This window comes from Electrona antarctica, assembly GCF_951216825.1.
Source record: "Electrona antarctica genome assembly, chromosome: 24".
NCBI lineage: Eukaryota > Metazoa > Chordata > Actinopteri > Myctophiformes > Myctophidae > Electrona > Electrona antarctica.
The window spans coordinates 14,674,529-14,697,692 of NC_136803.1; the positions used below are offsets into that span (position 1 = coordinate 14,674,529).

At 45.4% G+C, this 23,164-nt stretch overlaps 1 protein-coding gene across 1 annotated transcript in view; it reads left to right on the top strand.

The window, feature by feature from the left end:
• The first annotated feature begins 7,525 nt into the window (after positions 1-7,525).
• LOC306917507 (sodium/potassium-transporting ATPase subunit alpha-1) overlaps positions 7,526-23,164 on the top strand; it is a 45,583-nt gene continuing 29,944 nt past the window's right edge. Inside the window, exons 1-3 of the mRNA XM_079495771.1 lie at positions 7,526-7,737; positions 20,559-20,669; positions 22,263-22,322. Of these exons, the coding sequence (XP_079351897.1) occupies positions 7,726-7,737; positions 20,559-20,669; positions 22,263-22,322 (183 nt within the window). The 5' untranslated portion in view covers positions 7,526-7,725. The remainder of the gene's footprint in view (positions 7,738-20,558; positions 20,670-22,262; positions 22,323-23,164) is intronic.

The following is a 23,164-nucleotide window of genomic DNA, read 5'->3' on the forward strand; positions in this document are numbered from 1 at the left end:
CCTCTCTCTCTCTCTCTCTCTCTCTAACATCTAAATAAAATCAGGGCTATTTTTAGAACACACTCTCGGAACACACATGCTACTTTGAACACACACCCACATGAGGGGATTGAAAGGCACATCCATGCAAGCCCCCACACACACACACACTGCCATTGTCTTTTTTTTTTCTTTGTCTTTATATAACCAGGGAGATAAAAGCCCATTCAGATATCATATCTTTTTCAATGGAGACCTGGCCAAGAAAGGCAACAGCAGCACATTTCAAAGTTACATTGACCACAGACACACATATGACATAATAACCCCAACCCTGCTTTAGACTGTCCTCCAAGACTCTGACAATAAAAAGAGTCAAACAAAACAGACCTTCCGAACCTCACAGCCCATGTCCACTGATGTGCAGACCAATCATATCACCCCAGTCTGTGCCACATCCAGATTGGAATTTTGGAATTTGATTTGTTTAAAAAATAAGTCTAAACACAAACAAGTCACATGGAATCCGAATTTTTACGATTTCTTTTTTACGAATGCGACTTGAGCCACATTCAGAGGTGCAGGTTTCAAATCTGATTAAAATCTGACTTATTTAAACAAATCGGATTGCAATCTGCAATCCGTGACAGATCCCATCTGGTCACTTGCAAATGCAGCGTGAACAGATCAGATTTGAGTCGGATTTGCCTGGATGTGACTGCAGTCTAAATGGGGCCTAAAAGACATGTCGTTTTGTGTTTGGTTGCGCTCTGAAAATAGCAGATCTGCTATTTTCAACATGCAATGATGCAACCAAGTGTAAAAATCTGCCATTACGACACGGTCAAAATACATTTTAGTGAACAAAATCAACTGTATTCTCATAGAGCGGCACCGAGTGCCGCGCTACGAGCTTGTAGATCTTTGAAGATTATATTATTTCAGAGCGAACGTTTTTAACTCAAATCTTTGCATCTGGAGGGTCCTTAGTTGGAACAACATATTTTGAGATTGGGGGTCCGCTGGCCAAATATACAGATAATTCTGGGGGTCCTTGACATGAAAAAGGTTATTTTAGAATCGGCCTCACGTCTCAAGAGACTATAGACTCTGCTCTGTCCGCTTCCCACTACACACCAAATCCCACCGAAAATAGACGATCTGCTGTACTGTAGGCCTACAGGCTCACAATGGGTCACAGCAACGTGTTGTGAGCTAGTTGTAAGATCGGCTATTTCTGGTAAATGTTCCCTCAAGGATAGGACAGGGACGCTATAGCCTTCAAATGGTTACAATAGTAACTGGACAATTTGTACACACAAATGTACACACACACACACACACACACACACACACACACACACACACACACACACACACACACACACACACAGCCAGGACTTACTGCTGTGTCCATCTGTGAACAAGATCTCTCTCTCTGTGTGTGTGTGTGTGTGTGTGTGTGTGTGTGTGTGTGTGTGTGTGTGTGTGTGTGTGTGTGTGTGTGTGTGTGTGTGTGTGCTTGCGCGTGCATGCGTGCGTGTGTGTGTGTGTGTGTGCTTGCGCGTGCGTGCGTATGTGTGTGTGTACGCATGCGTGCATGCGCATGGATGGATGGATGGATGATGGGCGGATGGGAGGAAGGTATGATGGGTGGCTGGGCAGATAGTTAGACAGATAGATAGACAGAAAAATGGATGGACATATAGCGTGTGTGTGCGTGCATGCGTGCGTGCGTGCGTGCGTGCGTGTGTGTGGGTGGGTGTCTAAAGCCCAGCTGGTCAGAGGCTGTTTGATCTATTCCAGTCCTCTGTCTCATCAGTTGGAACACATGCTCTCCACCACATCACTGCTGGCCTCCATTAGCAACAGCGCCCCCAGGGGGTCCCTATATAGCTATACCAGTTGATAATGGTAAATCAAAACCACTTTAATCACTCTAAATACATTGCATATTTCAAGACAGACGGTCTACAACAGTGGTTCCCAGACTTTTTCATGTCAAGGACCCCCAAATTGACACTCATTAGCCAAATTGACACTCATGGAACCTTTGATTGCATTTGTATACACTCTCAGAGTTACAGACCCATAAGGGTCCATTTGGTTCCAAACTATCATTTAGCTGGGGACCCCCTGGAACTTGAGGGAACCAATGGTCACAACACATCGTAATGCCACAGTATATAGAGATACAGCTTTTAGGTTTTTTTCTCTCTCTTTATCCCACGATTTTGTAACCCATTTTTTCATCCGGTGCCAATCCTGGGTGCTACTCTCCCTCTGCCAACCTGGGGAGAGCCCCAAACTGAGCGCATGCTTCCTTCAATGCAAATTGAGGAGTGAGCAGGTCGCTTCGTATCGCCTGACAGTGACAGGGGGGAGTTTCTCCGGTAGGACGTATAGCACGTGACGTGGAAGGAATCATGTTATTCCAACCAGTTTGTGAGAGGGAGGATGACTGATTTAAGCAGTCACACCTGGCCTGAGTCAAACTAGAACTGGACTCAGAGCTGGGTGTGGCTGCACACCTGTTGTGCATGGACTTGATCAAGGCACAACAGGATAAATCAGTCATCTCCACAAACACTCGAGAGAGAGCCTATGTCCGGACACATTTGGCCAAATGTGACCGACTAGTCACTACCCAGGGCAAGGAAGGACACAACACAGGGCAGCTTCCTTAAGTTTTAGCTTTATTCCTCCAAGTCAAGGGAATAACACATTGTAAGCATCACAATATTAGTTTACACAGGAGAGGCGATAGCTCTCCACTGTCCGGACATAGGCTCTCTCTCTCGAGTGTTTGTGGAGATGACTGATTTATCCTGTTGTGCCTTGATCAAGTCCATGCACAACAGGTGCGCAGCCACACCCAGCTCTGAGTCCAGTTCTAGTTTGACTCAGGCCAGGTGTGACTGCTTAAATCAGTCATCCTCCATCTCACACAGTTCCTTTCCCCTCCATCAGTACAGAGACCAGGATTACTACATGTTTTTTTTGTGAGGGCACCTACCCTCATACAGCTTCTTGATTCTCCATGTCTGTAACCAGTGCCACCAACATTTAACACATAATAACATAAATAACAACATAAGTAACCGTGTGGAAGTGGTCTTCTTTTTTGGTTAAAACTTTCTTTCTTTATTTTATGTTAAAGTTCCATATTCTGAGTAATCGAATGTTTGTTCAGTAACAGTGTTAAATAGCTCCATATAGAAAGACTATATTTTGCCATTTGCACAAGTGCATAGGACATTTTGGAGCACAGCACCCAGGGTCAGCATTAAAAATGATACACAGATAATACAGGGGAACAAATCTGATTCCGGCCAATCGCTTTTTATCCTCACTTTTTAAGCCCTCAGCCCTCATCACATCATCGCTATGGGGTACACACAGACACACAAAGCTGGGCATAAGCATACAATCCTAGTATAAATAAGTACTTCATAGTCTACCTAAAAACAGCGCAAAAGATGGTATCATAATTCAGTTCATATTTCGTGATGCAGTTCATCTGTGCAAATCTGTGCGTGCTTAATGTCCTTGGTTACTAATCACACACAGTGGCATGGGAAAAAAAACCTGTTGTGTGGGTGGAGATGCTCTCTGGCCTGTGGTATCTCAGGTTGTGTCCAAAGTGTGTTGTGTGGGTGGAGATGCTCTCTGGCCTGTGGTGTCTCAGGTTGTGTCCAAAGTGTGTTGTGTGGGTGGAGATGCTCTCTGGCCTGTGGTGTCTCAGGTTGTGTCCAAACGTGTTGTGTAGGTGGAGATGCTCTCTGGCCTGTGGTGTCTCAGGTTGTGTCCAAACGTGTTGTGTAGGTGGAGATGCTCTCTGGCCTGTGGTGTCTCAGGTTGTGTCCAAAGTGTGTTGTGTGGGTGGAGATGCTCTCTGGCCTGTGGTGTCTCAGGTTGTGTCCAAACGTGTTGTGTGGGTGGAGATGCTCTCTGGCCTGTGGTGTCTCAGGTTGTGTCCAAAGTGTGTTGTGTGGGTGGAGATGCTCTCTGGCCTGTGGTGTCTCAGGTTGTGTCCAAAGTGTGTTGTGTGGGTGGAGATGCTCTCTGGCCTGTGGTGTCTCAGGTTGTGTCCAAAGTGTGGGTGGAGATGCTCTCTGGCCTGTGGTGTCTCAGGTTGTGTCCAAAGTGTGGGTGGAGATGCTCTCTGGCCTGTGGTGTCTCAGGTTGTGTCCAAAGTGTGGGTGGAGATGCTCTCTGGCCTGTGGTGTCTCAGGTTGTGTCCAAAGTGTGGGTGGAGATGCTCTCTGGCCTGTGGTGTCTCAGGTTGTGTCCAAAGTGTGGGTGGAGATGCTCTCTGGCCTGTGGTGTCTCAGGTTGTGTCCAAAGTGTGGGTGGAGATGCTCTCTGGCCTGTGGTGTCTCAGGTTGTGTCCAAAGTGTGGGTGGAGATGCTCTCTGGCCTGTGGTGTCTCAGGTTGTGTCCAAAGTGTGGGTGGAGATGCTCTCTGGCCTGTGGTATCTCAGGTTGTGTCCAAAGTGTGGGTGGAGATGCTCTCTGGCCTGTGGTGTCTCAGGTTGTGTCCAAAGTGTGGGTGGAGATGCTCTCTGGCCTGTGGGTGGTGTCTCAGGTCATGTCCTGAGTCCCTCCACACGGACAGAGGGTGAGCAGAATGGTGTCTAGATCCTTAAGGATGCTCTGTGCTCTCCTCCTATACAGCGTAGATTGGGTGGGACTGGGAACCATCCGGCCACTCTACCCCTGAGCTTTTTCTCGCCCCCCTATAGTGGCGAAAAATAAAACTTCTGGGAACTCAGATTACCCCTGAGCCACTGGCTCAGGGAAGTCCTTGAGCAAGATTCTGAACACCGAAATTGCTCCCGATGTGCAGGTTGGTGCCTTGCATGGTTTCCTCCTGCATCGGTGTGTGAATGGGTGAATGTAATGCACAATCTATGTAAAGTGCCTTGGATAAAGGGATTTAGATTGTGTCCATGGCAGAGAGATCTGATCTGATCCAATAATTCTCATTGCACTTTTGACAACTCGTTGCAGTGATTTCCTCTCAGCTTGAGCAAGACTGAAAGTTGGATTTGTGCAGGTTAGTGTGCCTTGCATGGTTTCCTCCGCCATCGGTGTATGAATGGGTGAATCTTGTAGCACTTTGGATAAAAGAGCTATATAAAGGCATATAATAATATCTGGGAGAATTTTGTCCCCAAATATAGGTCAGGAACACACTAACGTACGCACACACACACATTCCAAGAAGTGCCTTAATCTCCTCAACTCTTTTTTGTGAAATAGAGTAAAGTAGAGTGAGTATAGGCTTTAGTGGGTTTATAAAAAGCCTTCTCGGGTAATGCATTTTCACCAGACTGTCACTATTATGCAGACATTAATGCACAACAACCCTTAACACTGTCCCCAAAGAGTGTGTGTGTGTGTGTGTGTGTGTGTGTGTGTGTGTGTGTGTGTGTGTGTGTGTGTGTGTGTGTGTGTGTGTTTTTCTGTATCAGAAGAGAGAAGTCACAACAGCAGGGGGGCTACGTGGTCCGGAGGCGTCATGCAATACACGCACGCGCGCACAGTCGCGCACACACACACACACACACACACACACACACACACACACACACACACACACACACACACACACACACACACCACGGGCTGTGCTTTGCATAAGGTTGCACTTCTTACACATTTTTTAAGCCACACCAAAACAAATCCTTGGTAAAAAAAAAGACAAAATGAGCACTCATAAAAATAAATGAATATATAGTTAGTTGCTGCAAAAGTGAGGTCTAGCCAACACCAATTCGGGATTTCTGGATCACTGCCCTCCACAATTTCCTATCCAACATCAGGTTCTTGAGCTCTTCAGTGTTGTCACGCTGCAGCACGTCTACATAGGTACACTTCTTTCCCCTCCTGGCTTTGCCCTGGGTTGGCTCCCATAGGGTCAATTTACTTGCCTCAAGTTCTGGGTGCTTGACGCAGTGCCTTGCCAGCCTCATCCTTCTCTCTCTGACTTCGTCCGTGACCCGTGGTAGGTCCCCATAGAGGTCCACATTTCTGATGCGGTCCATCCATGTGACACCTAGTGCCATTCGTAGCATTCTTGTGTAGACTCCATCCAGGGCTTTTTCCTGTTGTATTGTAAGGGTCCATGTCTCGGCCCCATACAGCTGTACTGACTCCACTGTGAGGGTCCATGTTTCGGCCCCATACAGCTGTACTGACTCCACTGTGAGGGTCCATGTCTCGGCCCCATACAGCACAACTGACTCCACTGTGAGGGTCCATGTCTCGGCCCCATACAGCTGTACTGACTCCACTGTGAGGGTCCATGTCTCAGCCCCATACAGCAGTACTGACTCCACTGTGAGGGTCCATGTCTCAGCCCCATACAGCACTACTGACTCCACTGTGAGGGTCCATGTCTCAGCCCCATACAGCACAACTGACTCCACTGTGAGGGTCCATGTCTCAGCCCCATACAGCACTACTGACTCCACTGTGAGGGTCCATGTCTCAGCCCCATACAGCACTACTGACTCCACTGTGAGGGTCCATGTCTCAGCCCCATATAGCAGTACTGACTCCACTGTGAGGGTCCATGTGATGTATCGGCCCCATACAGCACTACTGACTCCACTGTGAGGGTCCATGTCTCGGCCCCATACAGCACTACTGACTCCACTGTGAGGGTCCATGTCTCTGCCCCATACAGCAGTACTGACTCCACTGTGAGGGTCCATGTGATGTATCGGCCCCATACAGCAGTACTGACTCCACTGTGAGGGTCCATGTGATGTATCGGCCCCATACAGCACTACTGACTCCACTGTGAGGGTCCATGTCTCGGCCCCATACAGCACTACTGACTCCACTGTGAGGGTCCATGTCTCGGCCCCATACAGCAGTACTGACTCCACTGTGAGGGTCCATGTCTCGGCCCCATACAGCAGTACTGACTCCACTGTGAGGGTCCATGTGATGTATCGGCCCCATACAGCAGTACTGACTCCACAGTAGCTATGAAGCTTTTATGAAGCTCTTAAGGTCTTCTCCCATATCTGATTTCCACACTCTCAATAATGAATATATAGGCCTACAGCAAAGGTTAAAACGCCAACATGTTTAGAAATATATGGATTTTCAATGCATGAATGAATGAATGAATGAATGAATGAATGAATGAATGAATGAATGAATGAATGAATGGTTGCCAGCCACCAATGTACATATACGCCTGGCATTGCAATTCATTGAGAGAGAGAGAGAGAGAGAGAGAGAGAGAGAGAGAGAGATGGAGGGAGAGAGAGAGAGGGGGAGAGGGAGGGGGGGATAGAGAGAGAGGGGGGGAGAGCCTGAGAGGGAGAGAAAGGGAGAGGGAAAGGGAAAGGGGGGTCGGAGGGTCGGGGGGAGGCAGGCGGGGAGGGAAAAAAAGAAAAAGTAAAATCAGAAGAACCAAAAAAAGCGATTAAATGCCATGCCCCGCCCCCTCCGTGCAGTAACCATGGCAAACGGCGCTGACGTCACAATGGAAGGAACGCCGTGTATAAGTAGTGAGAGCCCCACGGCCGCGGCTCGCTAGCCTGATGTGTGTGTGCGTGTGAGACGTTACACACAGACACACACACGCACACGCTGACAGAAGACACAGCGGAGGTGGGGGTCCCACGAGAGCCAAGAAGGGGCTTATCTTTTTAAAGTATTTTCTACGGTTTTACTATTTTCTACTCAAACAGGGGTGAAGCAGACCCTTGAATCCACAGCAACATGGGAAGAGGAGTGAGTATTCTTGTTTTGTTTTAGTTTTTCTTCAATTTATTTTACTTTTTTGTACACTTACATTTTTACTTTGACAGATGTTCGTGTTTTATTGCAAAACACTGCGGAATAAGACTTTTTTTTTTAAATATTCAAACAAGTGGCTGTTAACTTGTTTAAACGAATCGATGATGATGATGCATGCGGCTCACATGGTGGTGGCTTCAGGCGTGATATCATCAAACAAACTCCCTGCAAAAAGCAAGACAGTTCTGCGATAATAATAGCCTATTTCTTATTTTATAGCTATAAAAATGAATGAAAGACTAGAAAAATACTAGATGGTGTACGGTACCAGCTGAGGAGGGAGGCAGTTTTTGAGCGCTGCAAGATACTACCTCGTGTTACATAACAAACAAGCACAGATGCTTTTCAGCCTCCCACAAGTTCTTTTTTTTGGGGAGGGGGCGAGGGAGATCCGTTCCAGCTGCAATGAATGATCCGTTCGGCGCTCCTCTACGCTGGATCCTGGTGGATCCTCATTTTGGAGCTGAAGTCTATGGACTTCGGGTCCAAAAGGGAGGATCCATCCATGCAGGACCGCTCTCTTTGACACGCAGGCAAAGAAAAGACTTCCAACTTTTCTTTCTTTCCATTACTTCTCTTTAAGGGGTAAAATGTAGCCCAAACATTTAGACTCTCGTAGAGGTTTTTTTCGATTCTGACGATGAGAGATTCGTCAGAATCGAAAAAAAACCTCTACGAGAGTCTATGTTTGGGCTAGGTAAAATGATATGCAGCAGTAGCCTACTAGTAGGGACACCTGGGCACCTCAATGTCAAATTGGCTATTTTGTCCAAAATGATAAAAGAAAAGTTTAAGAAATGGTCTTAAGTTAAAGAACACATGACTAGAATATGCTTAAACATTCGACAAATTATTAAGCCGGTCTAATATTTCTGCAACTGCTACAAATTGACACAAAACCAAAATTCAGTCATTTTGGGGCATAAACAAGACGTTGAAGGATAAAATAGTGTCTGATAGACTGATGCTGATGTACCATGCACGTTCAGGTCAACTTCACATCATTATCATTTTGGATGAAAGTAGCCAGTTTTAGTGCCCAGCGACCTGTATCCCTTTTAAGAGCCTGTCTCTGGCAACAATGTTGCTCTGATGGAGGTGTGTGTGTGTGTGTGTGTGTGTGTGTTAAATCATCCAACCCCCTTTCTTCTTGCAACAATAAAAAGCAATACAATGTATTAATTTCAAGGCTATTTTAGTGGTTTTATTAAATATTCACAGGCTGGAGAGGAAGGACTGTTGATCTTGCATTTCTTTAATTTCTTTGTGTATTTCTACTTTTAACGTGCATATTTTAGTCTTTAAAAACCTGAGGCGGATTTCTGAGCGTGTTTATTTATTGATTAGCAGGCAGTGGCACATGCACGCAGAGTGTCGCGCACACCCACACGCATCCATAATAACACACAATCCATAATAACCCCCCGTGCATGCACTTCCTGCAGAGAAAAGCTGCATGCGATCCCACGGCTTGCAGGGTTCGTTGCGCTTAATTAACTACATTTTTGATGTTTGACTCCATCTCTCTCTCTCTCTCTCTCTCTCTCTCTCTCTCTCGCCGCCAAAATATTCCATTCATATGCCCACCCCTCAGCATTTTAATAAAACCAATTAACATATATATATACAAAATATATAATGATTTGATTTAATTATTGAAAGCCTGGGCATGTCTTTATGTTGCGTTCCCTTCTTCTCTCCCCAGGTGGCACTTATTATCAGATCGTTCCAATAGGAACTTGAGGTGATGTGTAAGGACTGGAATTATGTCATCATACCATTATCTGTGGAGGAGTCACACCCTGGTTATTATAGATTGGATATTGTATTGTAGATTGGATATTGTATCAGTACATTGTGCCCGGTAGCGAGGAATGGATGGATTGATGCAGATGGAGAGAGAGAGAATTGCTCATTCTGTCTTAATTTGCTCCCTCAACCTCAGTGTTGCTCTCTCTCTCTCTCTCCTCTTCCATATGTGGCAAGCCCAGCCCCCATCTCCTGTTCGCCGCTCCTCTCTCTCTCTCTCTCTCTCTCTCTCTCTCTCTCTCTCTCTCTCTCTCTCTGCTATTATATCTCCTGTGTTGTTGTGGTGTGCTACACACTTCATTGTGATGCGATAGGTTCTTGGTTCACTGTCTTGTGTCTGGGATCCTCCTAGTTGTCTCTCTGCATTCCATGTACAATTGATTACCTTGCTTATTGTAGGTCGCTCTGGATAAGGAGAGCGTCTGCCAAACACATAAATTAATTGCTATTGTAATCGACGGATACATGACACGCGAGCGGTGGCGGAGAGGGCATGTAATCAGGGACCAAGTGTGTGCGTGTGTGGTCACTTGCAGACATGATAAAAGAGACAAAACGTTTTGCAACATATGCCTCTTTCGTGACATGATGTGAAGAAGATAGAATGAAATCGATAAAACACTCTTGCCACTGTGGTTACCTTTTATAAATGATGTTGGTCTCAGAGGATATAGCGCAACAGAGAAGTCAGAGCGGGGTGGTTAAAGAAAAGTGTCTTTCAGACATACACACCCTGTACATGTCGGCTATCAACTCATCTCTCAATACAGATACAGAAATGCAAAGTAAAAAAAAAACCCATTGTTTTCCCACCGTTTGGACGATGGGTTCCCAATCCCATCCATGGGTATCTATCTACAAGCTCAGTCACCTTTTGCACATTTGTAACGATGTCTGCCTCTTATGAAATGTCCAAGAAGGACATGAGTGATTGAGCCCGTGAGCCCTCACTATTCCCAAACCTGACACGGGGGAGAGGTAAGGCTGGGTGATGGTTGGAGAGAGAGTGAAGAGAGAGATGATGATGATGAGGGGTTAGGGGGTGGGCTCTTGGGACATTTGTTTTGGGAGGCGGAGGGGTGTTCTGACACTAAACTGTACGGTAGGCACTGGTTGCCGCATTGCCACCGCCCGTCTACTTGGAGAGACTGTGAGCTTGTTTGTCCTGTGTTCTTTTTTCCCCCCTAAATATATCTAATATATCTATTATTATGTATTTGCGGACCCCTTGAAAACGAGATGGTTCGTCTCAAGGGGATATTATAATATGGTGGTCCTTTAAAAATAAAAGTTTGAGCCACCACCGTTATTGCAATTCTTTTTTTTTGCAGAAGTCCACATAACCAGCTCTAACACTAACAGTTGAATTATATAAATTATATATATATATAAAACGCTTCCAAATTATGAGATGAGGTGAGAGGAGAAGAGGCTAGATTTGAGGAGAGAAGACTTATATGCACTTAGGAACCGTGCTCCAAAGCGAATAATCGAAACCTACGTTTTTTCCGCCTCTCACAGAATGCTAAAGTGCTCCTCCCGCGAGTGTTAACCCTGCCCCTTGTTTAACTTAGGAGTGCTGTAGAAATCAACGGGCCGTTGTCCTGTTGTCCCCCCCCCCCCCCCCCCCCCCCCCTGGCACAAAACGTATTTTTTGGAACAGGAAGTCTTGATCTCAGCAGTCGGTCCACGTGGGAAATGAGGACTGGTGAGAAATGTGCTTTGAATGCATGTCGCAACGCTCCATTAAACCTGGTCCAGAGATTGGGTAATACGTTGGGGGGGGGGGGGTTCTTCTTCTTAGTTCACACTGCATAAAATCCGATCTTGTTTCCTTCTCCCTCTCGCCTCCTCTTTCCTTACCTCCTCTCTTCTTCCTCGGACCACCGCCCCTCACGTCCTCATTTCCTCTCCTGTCCTCTTCCCCCTCCTCCTCTCTTGTCTTCTCTCATCTCCTCTCCTCTCCCCCCATCTCCTCTCACCTTTCCTCTCCTCTCCTCTAAAGTACCTCAAAATTGTTCACAATTTTGTATATATTTTTTTCTGAGATTTGTAAAATAAATAAATAAAAAGTACTTAAATACAGTACTTGAGTAAATGTACTTAGTTACAGTTCTCATCACTGGTTGGAGGAACGCCCCTCCATCCATCCACCCACCTCCACAGGCTGCCTCGCTCTCATCCCGCTGGGATAGGGTGGTGGTGACTGAGCGGGTGGGGGTGGGAATTGGTTTCTCTGTCGATCTGCCGCTTTCCCCATCCATCTATTAATTTCTCTCTCTCTCTCTCTCTCTCTCTCTCTCTCTCTCTCTCTCTCTCTCTCTCTCTCTCTCTCTCTCTCTCTCTCTCACGTAATTTATGTTAACGGTAGTTTGGCCGTACGAGGCCGTTGTGGCACGTTTATTCTTTTTTATTTTATTTTTTTCAGTTGGAGATATTTCCACCCTAGCTGGTCCATGTGAGGAAGCATGCTTTTACATATTCTCCCCCACCTCTCCACCCCCTCTCTCTCTTTCTCTCTTTTTCTCTCTCCTTCTCTCTCCTTCTCTCTCTCTCTCTCATTGAACATTCTTCTTGCCCTGGCAGTCACTGTGTGTTAGCCAGGCCTTTTGTCACATTGCAACACCCCCCCTGCCACCCCCCATACCAATCACTGTGACAGAGAACATGCCATGCCCCCCACCTCTCTCCCTCTCTCTCTCTCTCTCTCTCTCTCTCTTCACACTCTGTCGCTCATGCCTCTCGCCCTCTCACTGATAACGTGGTCTCTGACTCCAACCAACCACCACCCATCGCATTATTTCCTTCCTCTTGAATTTTCTAAACTCTATCCAGTCCACACACCTTCGTACCACTTAATTTGTGAACCCTATGTGGCAGATCTACAAGCTCACAATATGTCGCTGCGCAATGCGCTGAGCTTATATCTTCTACTTAGTTTTGGGTGAGCACACAGCAAGTAATAAATTAAGCATACGGTCTAATTTATGCATCGCTCTCGTTTCTCGCTTTAAAAAAATAAAATACATATTTTTTTCTTTGCCTCTCTCACGTCCTCCCTCTTTCTCTCTCTCCCGCTCTTCCTCTCTCACGAATTGTGCATTTGCTGTCAGAAATGGTCATACATCCATTCCACGTAGGAAACTGCTTAGCTTGGGATAAACTTTTGAAGCAAACGGCAGCAATATTCTGACGTTTTACATTCTCTTGGTATTGAAACATATGGGACAAAGGGCAGCACATTTTTCTAATGTATTTAGCGCTTTTAAAACCGTGAAGGCATCTGTGTTTTAGATTTCAGCGTTGGCTATTCAAAAATAGCAGATATACAAGATTGGCAGCGCATCACTTTGTGCCACGCTGTGAGCTTGTGCATCTGCTGCTTTTGAACAAATGGGAGAACTACTGATTTTAGAAGGCATTTGTAGAATGGAGAAGTGGGCAGGAGGTGCACGCACATCCCAGTACGTTCAACGGGTGCTCGAACAAAATAAATAAACTGCAAAAGGAGGAGGAAGCTATCTGCGCACGGTTATAAACTGCAAAGGAGGAAGTCTGCACACCGTTTTAAAAGCTCCTCAAAGATCTATTACCAGAGCGGAAAAAACATATACAACGTTTCGGCCTCTGTGGCCTTCGTCAGGTATACTGAATAGCAGCGCATAAGACGGGTATTATAAAGGTAGCACAGTGGGCAGATACAAATCAACACTAAGTAAGCACACCTGGGGACGCAGCCCCAATTTGGGATTGAACTTGGCAATGACACTCAGAACAAATAAAGAAGCCATATCCCTATGTGGCCACCAGGGGAAGAAATCTTCGCAAACATATCTAAAGTAATATGCACATTGCACAACCCGACCAAAGTGTAGACACGGCTCTCTGAGCTATACAGAGAGTAGCCTACACATGTCGGTTCTATATGTAATAACTAGGCATGTAACGATACACTCAACTCACTATACGATACCGATCACGATATGAGGTTCACGATACGATTTTTCACGATATTTGAAACACAAAATTATTTTCCAGACAAATGACCGAAGAATCTTTTTTTTTATGATTTACCTCCCCCCTCCACCTGAGCTTTAACTACATTGCAAAAGTAGCATTACTTTTCATGTAAAATTACTTAATTTCTGTGCAACAGCTGTAAACATTCTTGTTTAGAACCTACATGTAGCTCGAATTAAGGGAGGCCTCTACTACTGAAAGTGTTCAAATGATTAATATGGAACATTTCTCGTTGTAGCAGGTGGCGCTCCTGAAGAGCCACAGGATTGCGCTCGTCCCCGCGTCTAATGTTGGAGCGATGCTCGCTCATGCGGGTGCGGAGGGCTCTGTTGGTTTATATATACTAACCCACAGGGACATTTTACGAGATAAATCACATTAGTGGAACTGCAGGTGATCACCCCACGGATCTTAATGGATTCACCGCTGTGGGGATGCGTGCAAGTTTGACATTTTGACATTTGTAGAATCGGCCTCAGGTCTTAATGGGTTAAAGGTAGTTTGTACTGTTGGGTATTTATATGTACTGAGACACTTGGTGCAGACAGTACAGGGTCAGGAATACTCTCTCTCTCTCCGTCCCTTTTGGCCGAGCGGTCCAACCGTGTGGTTTACTTTCCGTTGCTCCGTATGTCTTTGACCCTCCGCTGGCTCAGCCTGTTCTTCAGGCAAACTGCAACGTTCCACATCCAAGGAAACCAAATGTAACTGTTGCTGGGTTTTTTCCCCTTCCATAATCATTAAGAAATGTCTCGTAGCCGCTGTTAAACACTTTATTCTTAGTCAAACGGAATCGCAGTTACAACTCCACTGGGACCGTCTACTCTAGAAAATATCAATAAATAACTACCGGGACCGCTGACTCTAGAACAAAATACCAAAAATAGCCAATCTTATCTACAGTCTTCACTACATGCCTGAGACTGGACGGACATGGCTATAAATTGCAACTAGTTGGCAGAACTATACAACCGTATACAGAAGTATACAACCTTGTAGATCGGCTATTTATGGGAACCCCCCCCCCCCCCCCCCCCTGGGGTTCAAGTGGTTATAACTTGTCAGAAATTAGGCAGTGCTGCCAGACTGCTGTGGATTTGACCTCCCCAATGAATCATGGGAAAATAACGTATCCCTCCGCATCACAGGTGTAATACAGACTCATGTTGTAGACTTTGAATTCACTTTGACCATCAAAATCTGATCAGATCAACCGATGTACTTATTTGCAGTACATTACTGTTCGTGTTGTTCCATTTTGGAGGGCAGAACACATGTTCTGTTCTTGTGCCCCGAAGCAGTTGTTGTGTTTGCTGTTCCTGCCCTGATGAGATTCAGTTTATCGCCCAGTGAAGGTAACCAGCCGTAAAAGTAAATGGACTCTGCAACAACACATGACAACAGACCCGGGTTTGTTCAGTCATTTAAAACGGTGGTTTTCAACCCTTTGCATATCAACGTCCATTATTTATTTGGCATTTGAGCCACGGACCACCACCAGAGATTTAGTCTCTCAGATCCAAGACTAAAGAATATTTTGTTCGCTGTATTGATGTGGTACCATAGGAGAGATATACTGGCAAACGTTGATCAAAATAACAATTCTTCTACATTCTCTAATTTTGTAAACGTCATGTAAATTAAGTAATGCAGATGTTTAACAATAATTTAACCCTTGAGAGCATAATATATATTGATGACAACTGATTACGTAACGTGGTCAGCGCCGCCGACATACAGGCATACACGCAACACAAACATATGCGTGAGGCAACCAAATAGTCAGCGCCGCCCCTGCACTTGGTACATTCATTCATTTATTTATGCATACTTTCTTTCATTCATTAATTTATACAGACTTCCATACATGAGTTCATTCATTCATTTATATATATATGCAGACTTCCATTCATGCATTCATTAATTCATTCATGTATTTATGCAGACTTTCATTAAAGAGTCCATTCGTTAATTTATGCAGACTTCATTCCTCCTCCACAAATGAATACGTTTCTGGACATAAGAGATTTGAATCACAAACGAGTGGACCTACACTTACATTTCAGGACGGGTGTTTAAGGTTCTGTACTGAATCTCCGACTTTCAAGTCAAGAAACACAGATGTTTTCAAGATATAAAAATTGACATTGGCTAAAGTAGCCGATCTACAAGTTCACACTGTGGCGCGACGTGATCAGCAGTTTCCACGTTGTCGTACAACAACTCTACTGTGGGGCTCCAGTGGTTCATTTGCCAGGGTTTGGCTCCTCAGCATTTCCAGCGAACGGGCATCTAGCACCCAGGAAGCGGTGGAACAACGGGCCACATTGATTCAATCGCCGGCTTTTGTTGTGTTCTAAATAGAGCTGGCACTCATTAGAGGACGTGGCAGGACTGTTAAACACACTTTTTTTAATGGAAATGATTCAATGAACGCAATGCAAAAGAAAACAAAAGAGGGATGGAGAAAAAAGGGATGTTGAGAGAGAGGGAGAGGGAAAGAGAGATGAGGAGGAGGCCAGGAAGGAGAAAAGAGGAGGAGGGGTTTGTTCATGTGACCACCCGTCCATTCACATAATCTCAAGAGGCGTGGCTTCAGTTGTTGGTAGCAACCGACCAAAGTCCCAGGGAACGTGTGTGTGTGCGCGTGTGTGTGTGTGCGTGCGCGCAATATCATGGTTGAATGGCCAGCTTGTGTATTATCTGCCACCAGGACCCAGGCCCCAAGAATGACAGTTCACAGGAATTCAGGTGTGTGTGTATGTATGTACACACACATGTGCATAGTTGCATACGTACACATGTGTGTGTGTGTAAGAGAGAATTTCCGCTTGACCGGCTGTCTTTGTGATGTTTGTTCGGACCTTGTTTTTTCAGCCGAGAAAGACAGAGAGAGAGAGAGAGTGGGGGGGTGGATGGAGAGAGAGAGAGGGAGGGGGGATGGGGAGAGGGTGGATGGAGGGAGAGAGAGGTGGGTGGAGGATGGAGAGAGAGGGAGAGAGAGAGAGAGGTGGGTGGAGGATGGAGAGCGAGGGAGAGAGAGAGGTGGGTGGAGGATGGAGAGAGTGTGAGATGTGGGGGTGGATGGAGAGAGATGGAGAGAGAGAGAGAGAGAGAGAGAGGTGGGGTGGATGGAGAGAGAGGGAGAGAAGTGGGGTGTGTGGATGGAGAGAGAGAGAGAGAGAGAGAGGAGGGGGGTTGAGAAAGAGTGAAAGATCATTAGATCCCCACTGTTGTTGGGGTTACTTGGATCTCTCGCTCTCTCTCGCTCTCTCTCTCTCTCTCTCTCTCTTCCTCTTTGGTTAGACAAACCTGTTCTTTCTATTCTCTCTCCTGCACTGTAAAATACTTTTCCGTTCTCTCTCTCTTCCCACCTCTCTTCCGCTGTTGCTCATTCTCTCTCCTCTCTCTCTCTCTCTCTCTCTCTCTCTCTCTCTCTCTCTCTCTCTCTCTCTCTCTCTCTCTCTCCCTCTTTCCACTTTATTAATTTTACACTCAGTGTTGGGGAACTCATGAGGGTGTGTGGAAGATCCATATGCAGACACAACAGTATATAAAAATGATATAAAATACAATACCAATTTATTGGTGTTATAAAAGGGGAGAAATAATCTAAAAGTACAATAATTCTATTCACTGATAGGGGGGGAAAAATACTTACGTACAGTACTCGAGTAAATGAACTTGGTTCTACTGTCCAGCATTGCAGACGATGTGAGTTGACCTCAGGCCAGAACCGTCGGGGGTGGTGAGAAACGGAGCGCCGCTCGGTGTAAATCGTTAACAGAGTGAAAGGTCCAGCAGTGCTGAATGATTTATCAGGGCCTGTAGAGAAAGCTGTATGTAGAATGTCTTCAGTAATCTGGACCGTAACATTACTCTGCATTTAAGGGTCAGGCGGAGGCCATTTTTACAATATATCAATTGCCTTTTCGCTCTCTCTGTATCTCTTTCTCTCTGTATCTCTCTCTCTCTGTCTCGCTCACTCTCTCTGTTTCTTGCTGTCTCTCTGCTTCTCGCTGTCTGTCTCTATGTCTCTCTCCCGGGCTAATGTGTGAACACCTCTGGTCCTTGTACCAGTTTAATTATATATGAGAGCTAACTGCTATTTGGTTTTGGCTTCTAGAGTTGCAGTCTCCTGTCTTCCCCACACACACACACGCACACGCACACGCACGCGCACGCGCACGCGCGCGCGCGCACACACCAAAATGTTGTGCTTTTACTCAAGTCAATATTGAATTCCGGACTTTTACTTATAACAGAGTACACCCATAATATTCTGGGCATGTCATGATAGGCAAACCAACGTCACCTGTTGAGAGCTTGTAGATCGGCTATTGTCAGCGAAGACATCTAGAGGGCAAAAGTTGGAGGCTCCTTTTTGACAATAATGACGAAAAGCATCAAAAGTAGCAGATCGACAAGCTCGAAATGTGCCGCTTGCCCGCCCGCTTGGCGCCACGTTTTTTAACTTGCGGATCTGATACTTTCAATGCTTTTGTGTGACGCTGTAAGAAAGAATGAAGAAAAAGTTAGAATATGGAGACAACAGGTTTCTTTCTTCTGCCCGAGAGCGACGATATTTTGAAATGGGCAACCTGCCCAGCCTGGCTGCACTGCTGTGTGAACTATGGTCCTAGGAATGCACCCTAGTGGCTGCACTGCTGTGTGAACTATGGTCCTAGGAATGCACCCTAGTGGCTGCACTGCTGTGTTAACTATGGTCCTAGGAATGCACCCTAGTGGATGCACTGCTGTGTGAACTATGGTCCTAGGAATGCACCCTAGTGGCTGCACTGCTGTGTTAACTATGGTCCTAGGAATGCACCCTGGTGGCTGCACTGCTGTGTGAACTATGGTCCTAGGAATGCACCCTAGTGGCTGCACTGCTGTGTTAACTATGGTCCTAGGAATGCACCCTAGTGGATGCACTGCTGTGTGAACTATGGTCCTAGGAATGCACCCTAGTGGTTGCACTGCTGTGTGAACTATGGTCCTAGGAATGCACCCTAGTGGCTGCACTGCTGTGTGAACTATGGTCCTAGGAATGCACCCTGGCTGCACTGCTGTGGGAACTATGGTCCTAGGAATGCACCCTAGTGGCTGCACTGCTGTGTGAACTATGGTCTTAGGAATGCACCCTAGTGGTTGCACTGCTGTGTGAACTATGGTCCTAGGAATGCACCCTGGTGGCTGCACTGCTGTGTGAACTATGGTCCTAGGAATGCACCCTGGTGGTTGCACTGCTGTGTGAACTATGGTCCTAGGAATGCACCCTGGTGGTTGCACTGCTGTGTGAACTATGGTCCTAGGAATGCACCCTGGTGGCTGCACTGCTGTGTGAACTATGGTCCTAGGAATGCACCCTGGTGGCTGCACTGTCTAGGAATAAATAAATATCCCATTACTAATTGGTAAACTAATGTAAATAGTACAGTGAAGAGTATAACAAAAAACAGTTGTGCAACATCAACTGAAACATTCAAAATGTAAATGAAATATCATCCTGTGATAAATGACGTGGTATTCAGAATGTCATAGATACCAGCATTTTGGCAGTATGGGCAGCTTTTCCGATACTAGTATCGGTATCAGAAACAACGCTTAACTCTAGCGGAGTGGTGGAGATAGATTGCATGTTCTGCAGTGAACAACATTTTTCAACGTCAGAATTATCCATATCCAATAATTCCAATTGTCCATATTATTAATACCACAGTCAGTCGTATTGCTGTAACTGTACATAAGACCAATATCTTTGTCAGGCCGCAGTCAGCTTATTTCGCTATTAGTACCTAGTTAATCACAAGCATCCATTCAGCACATTTGCATGTCTTTATAATTTCACATTCCCAGAGGTTTGGATATTTCCTGCAAAACTGAACATGTGTGTATGAATGACTGGTGATGACATTTCCATTTCCCAACCATCTCTCTAAGGAATGAGCTAATTTGTGTTTTTTTGAGGAGGGAGGGGCTCAGACAGTGAATGGAAGTTGTTTTTGCATTTAACTCAATGGTCGCCAAGGACTTATTTAACTTCTTTTTCATGATGTCCTGGAGCGCCAAGGACGTGTTTTTCGTGTTTTATAACATGGTAAAAAAAAACTTTTTGAAAAAAATAAAAATATATAAAATAAAATAAAAGATACATGGTGGCGGTCTGGGCCTTTTGGCGCCCCCTGGTGGCGATGAATGAGTAAGACAAAGGCATGTCCTGCAACGAGTCATTACCGGTCGGCGGTGTCAGTATCGGCAGTTCTTTCCCAAAATGTGTTCCACGTACATACGTGTACCAAACCGCGTGTGTGCGTGCGTGCGTGCGTGCGTGCGTGCGTGCGTGCGTGCGTGTGCCGTGTGCGTGTGTCTCTTTTAACCCATTTAGGACTGAGGCTGATTCTAAAAACGCCTTCTAAATCCTGATCTAAGTTTTCCGAGAAACTTACAAAAATGACAAATTACAAAAAACACATGTTGCTATATATTGTACATGGCAACAAGAACCCCCAAAAGGTGTTTCTGTCCTAAATGGGTTAAATTAAGCCTTATTTATTTTAAAGGGGCATTCCACTCATTTTCAAATTTTACTATGTCATTAATGTACCTTAGAGCTGTGGAAATAATAAAAAAGTTCCCCCATTCTGTGTTTCCTAGAACTAGAGGTCTGAAAAAAAATCATTAACATGGTGAAACACATCTTGATGATGTCATCAAGATGTTAATGATTTTTTTCATAATTACAGTTCTAGGAAACACAAAATGGGGGGACTTTTTTATTATTTCCACACAACAGCTCTAAGGTATATTAATGACATAGTAAAATGTTGAAAATGGGTGGTTTTCCCCTTTAACGCTACCACGGAAAAGTGCCGTGCTCAACAGGAATGACACATTTTTCCCTCTCTTTTCCCCTCCGTGTGCAGGACGGACGTGAGCAGTATGAGCTGGCGGCGACCTCGGAGGGAGGCAAGAAGGACAAGAAGGCCAAGAAGAAGGAGAAGGACATGGACGAGTTGAAGAAGGAGGTGGACATGGTGAGTCTCCACCACGTCTCTCCTCCCTGCACTCGGTGGTGGTGCACTCGGTAGCACTTACTGCGCTGTCATATCACAGCTAGAAGGCCCCGGGTTCGATTCCTTCTGGGGGGGGGGGGGGTGTTCTCTCCTCTGCGTCATCAGATGGGGTTGGTGAAAGGGCCTTCCTGTGTGGAGTGTGCATGTTCTTCCCGTGTCCCCTAGGGCAGTGTTTCCCAAACTTTTTCATGTCAAGGACCCTCAAATTGACACTAATCAGCCCGCGGACCCCAATTTGGAAAGGTATGCCAGGGACCCCCATGGGAGAAGCAGAGATTCTCAACCCGGGTTTGACATGCATTAGTCTACGGACCCCCCATTTACTGGCATTTCTATCTCTGGGACCCCCAATTTATATTGTATAATCACCGTTAGTTTAACTCTGAGAGTGTACAAATGGAACCAAATGGACCTGTTGGGGTCCATTTGGTTCCATTTGTACATTGTGGGATAAAGAAACTCCTGGCTGTGTAGAGTCTAGTGACTCATGGGCATTGAAAGAGACATGTGGTTGTCAACAAACACGCTGTCCCCGGGAAGAGGACATCGGTGACAGTTGGCAGCGACGGGAATCACGGCACTCAAAGGGGAGAGCTGGCCACGACTACATTAGTAGAGGAAACCAAGAGAGGGTTGTTTTTGAGAGAAAAGGTTTTGACTGAATACCGCTGGGATTTCGCCATCACGCGCACACAGAAACATTGTGCGACACACAGACGTGCACACGCATGCACACGCATGCACACACACACACACACACACACACACACACACGCACACGCACACGCACGTACACACAGATTGATGTTTCCCAAACCTTTTGACTCGAGACCCAAAAGAGACCCAAGTTAGTGAAAATAGCAGATCTACAAGCTCACAACGTGTCACGACGCGATGCGTCGTGATCTTTGTCATCAACGTTTTTTAATGATTTTACAATAAAGCATACAAAATACACATGACTTACACAAAAGAAAAGGACAAGAAAAAACAAACAAAAAACAAAACACAACTAGCAGTAAAAAAAAAAACCCCCAATGGACAACACCCCTCCACATTCTGTTGTTGACAATAGTGATTATATCATCTGTAATGTATTACCAATTACAAATTGTTAATGCAACCATCCTTTAATATACAAATAAAAGTAGTCCCGTATTTCATGGAACTTTCCTTTGACATTGTTCCTCCTGGCAATTGAGTATTCGAAAGATGCAGTAAGTTGGGTCCAGTCTGTGATCCCTGGCGTATCAGAGCTCTTCCAGTTTCTCAGTATCAACCTGGCTGCGTGATCTTGTAGATCCTCTTATTTTCACTATGTTGGGTATTTTTATTCATGAAATTATTTTGAAAACTCATCAAATTTGTTTTCAATTAATAAATAATGTTAGAATTGTTTTGGAAAATCTTTTGAAAAAAATAAAAAAATAATTAATAATAATTAGGAAAACAAAAAATAAAGGCATATACACTTGCGACCCCTAAAAGCTGATGCTGAACTAATAAGGTGTCTTCATTTTCTTATGTTGTTTTTGTGTTTCTGTGTTGTGACAGGACGATCACAAGCTGACCCTGGACGAGCTCCACCGCAAATATGGAACTGACCTCAACAGGGTGAGAGAGCGAGAGAGAGAGAGAGAGAGGTTATAATTACCTGATGTGTGTGTGTGTGTGTGTGTGTGTGTGTGTGTATGCCTGTAAAATATTGTAGGAAACACAAACAGCAGATGGACTCTCTCTCTCACGGGTCCATTTGGTCCCACTGCTGGAGTTAAATTAACATGTGGGAAACTAACAGGTTTGTTCCAATGTGGAGCATCTGTTGATCAAAGAGAGAGAGAGAGAGAGCGAGAGAGAGACACACACACAAGTGCACACTGGGAGCCTCGCATCCTATATCGTCGGTTGAAAATGGAAACCTCATACGTCCAAAACTGTTACTTTTCAGTATTCAAATTCAAAGTGATCAAAAGTAGCAGATCGACAAGCTCGAAACGCGCCGCTTAGCGTTGCGTTTTGAACTTGTAGATCTTGATACTTTTGATGCTATTGTGTGACGCTGCAGTGTGATCATCAAGTAGGGCGTTAGTTTAGTTAGTTAAGTTAAAATATGGAGATAAGGGCCTGGGCTGAGCGGTCCGGGCACCTAGGCCGGTAATCCAGCATGACAGCGTGTCACAGGTTCGAGTCCCGAGCCTGACGACCTTTGCTGCGTGTCTCACCCCCTCATCTCTCTCTCCCCCTTTCCTGTCAAGCTTACTGTAACCTATCAATAAAGGCAAAAAAGCAAAAACATATTTAAAAAAAAGATTGGAGATAAAAGGTTTCTGTCCGACGGCAATGATATGCTAATGTCTATGCAAGTGGTATCAAGGAGACTACTTGATCAGGGCCTCCAAACTGTGTGTGTGTGTGTGTGTGTGTGTGTGTGTGTGTGTGTGTGTGTGTGTGTGTGT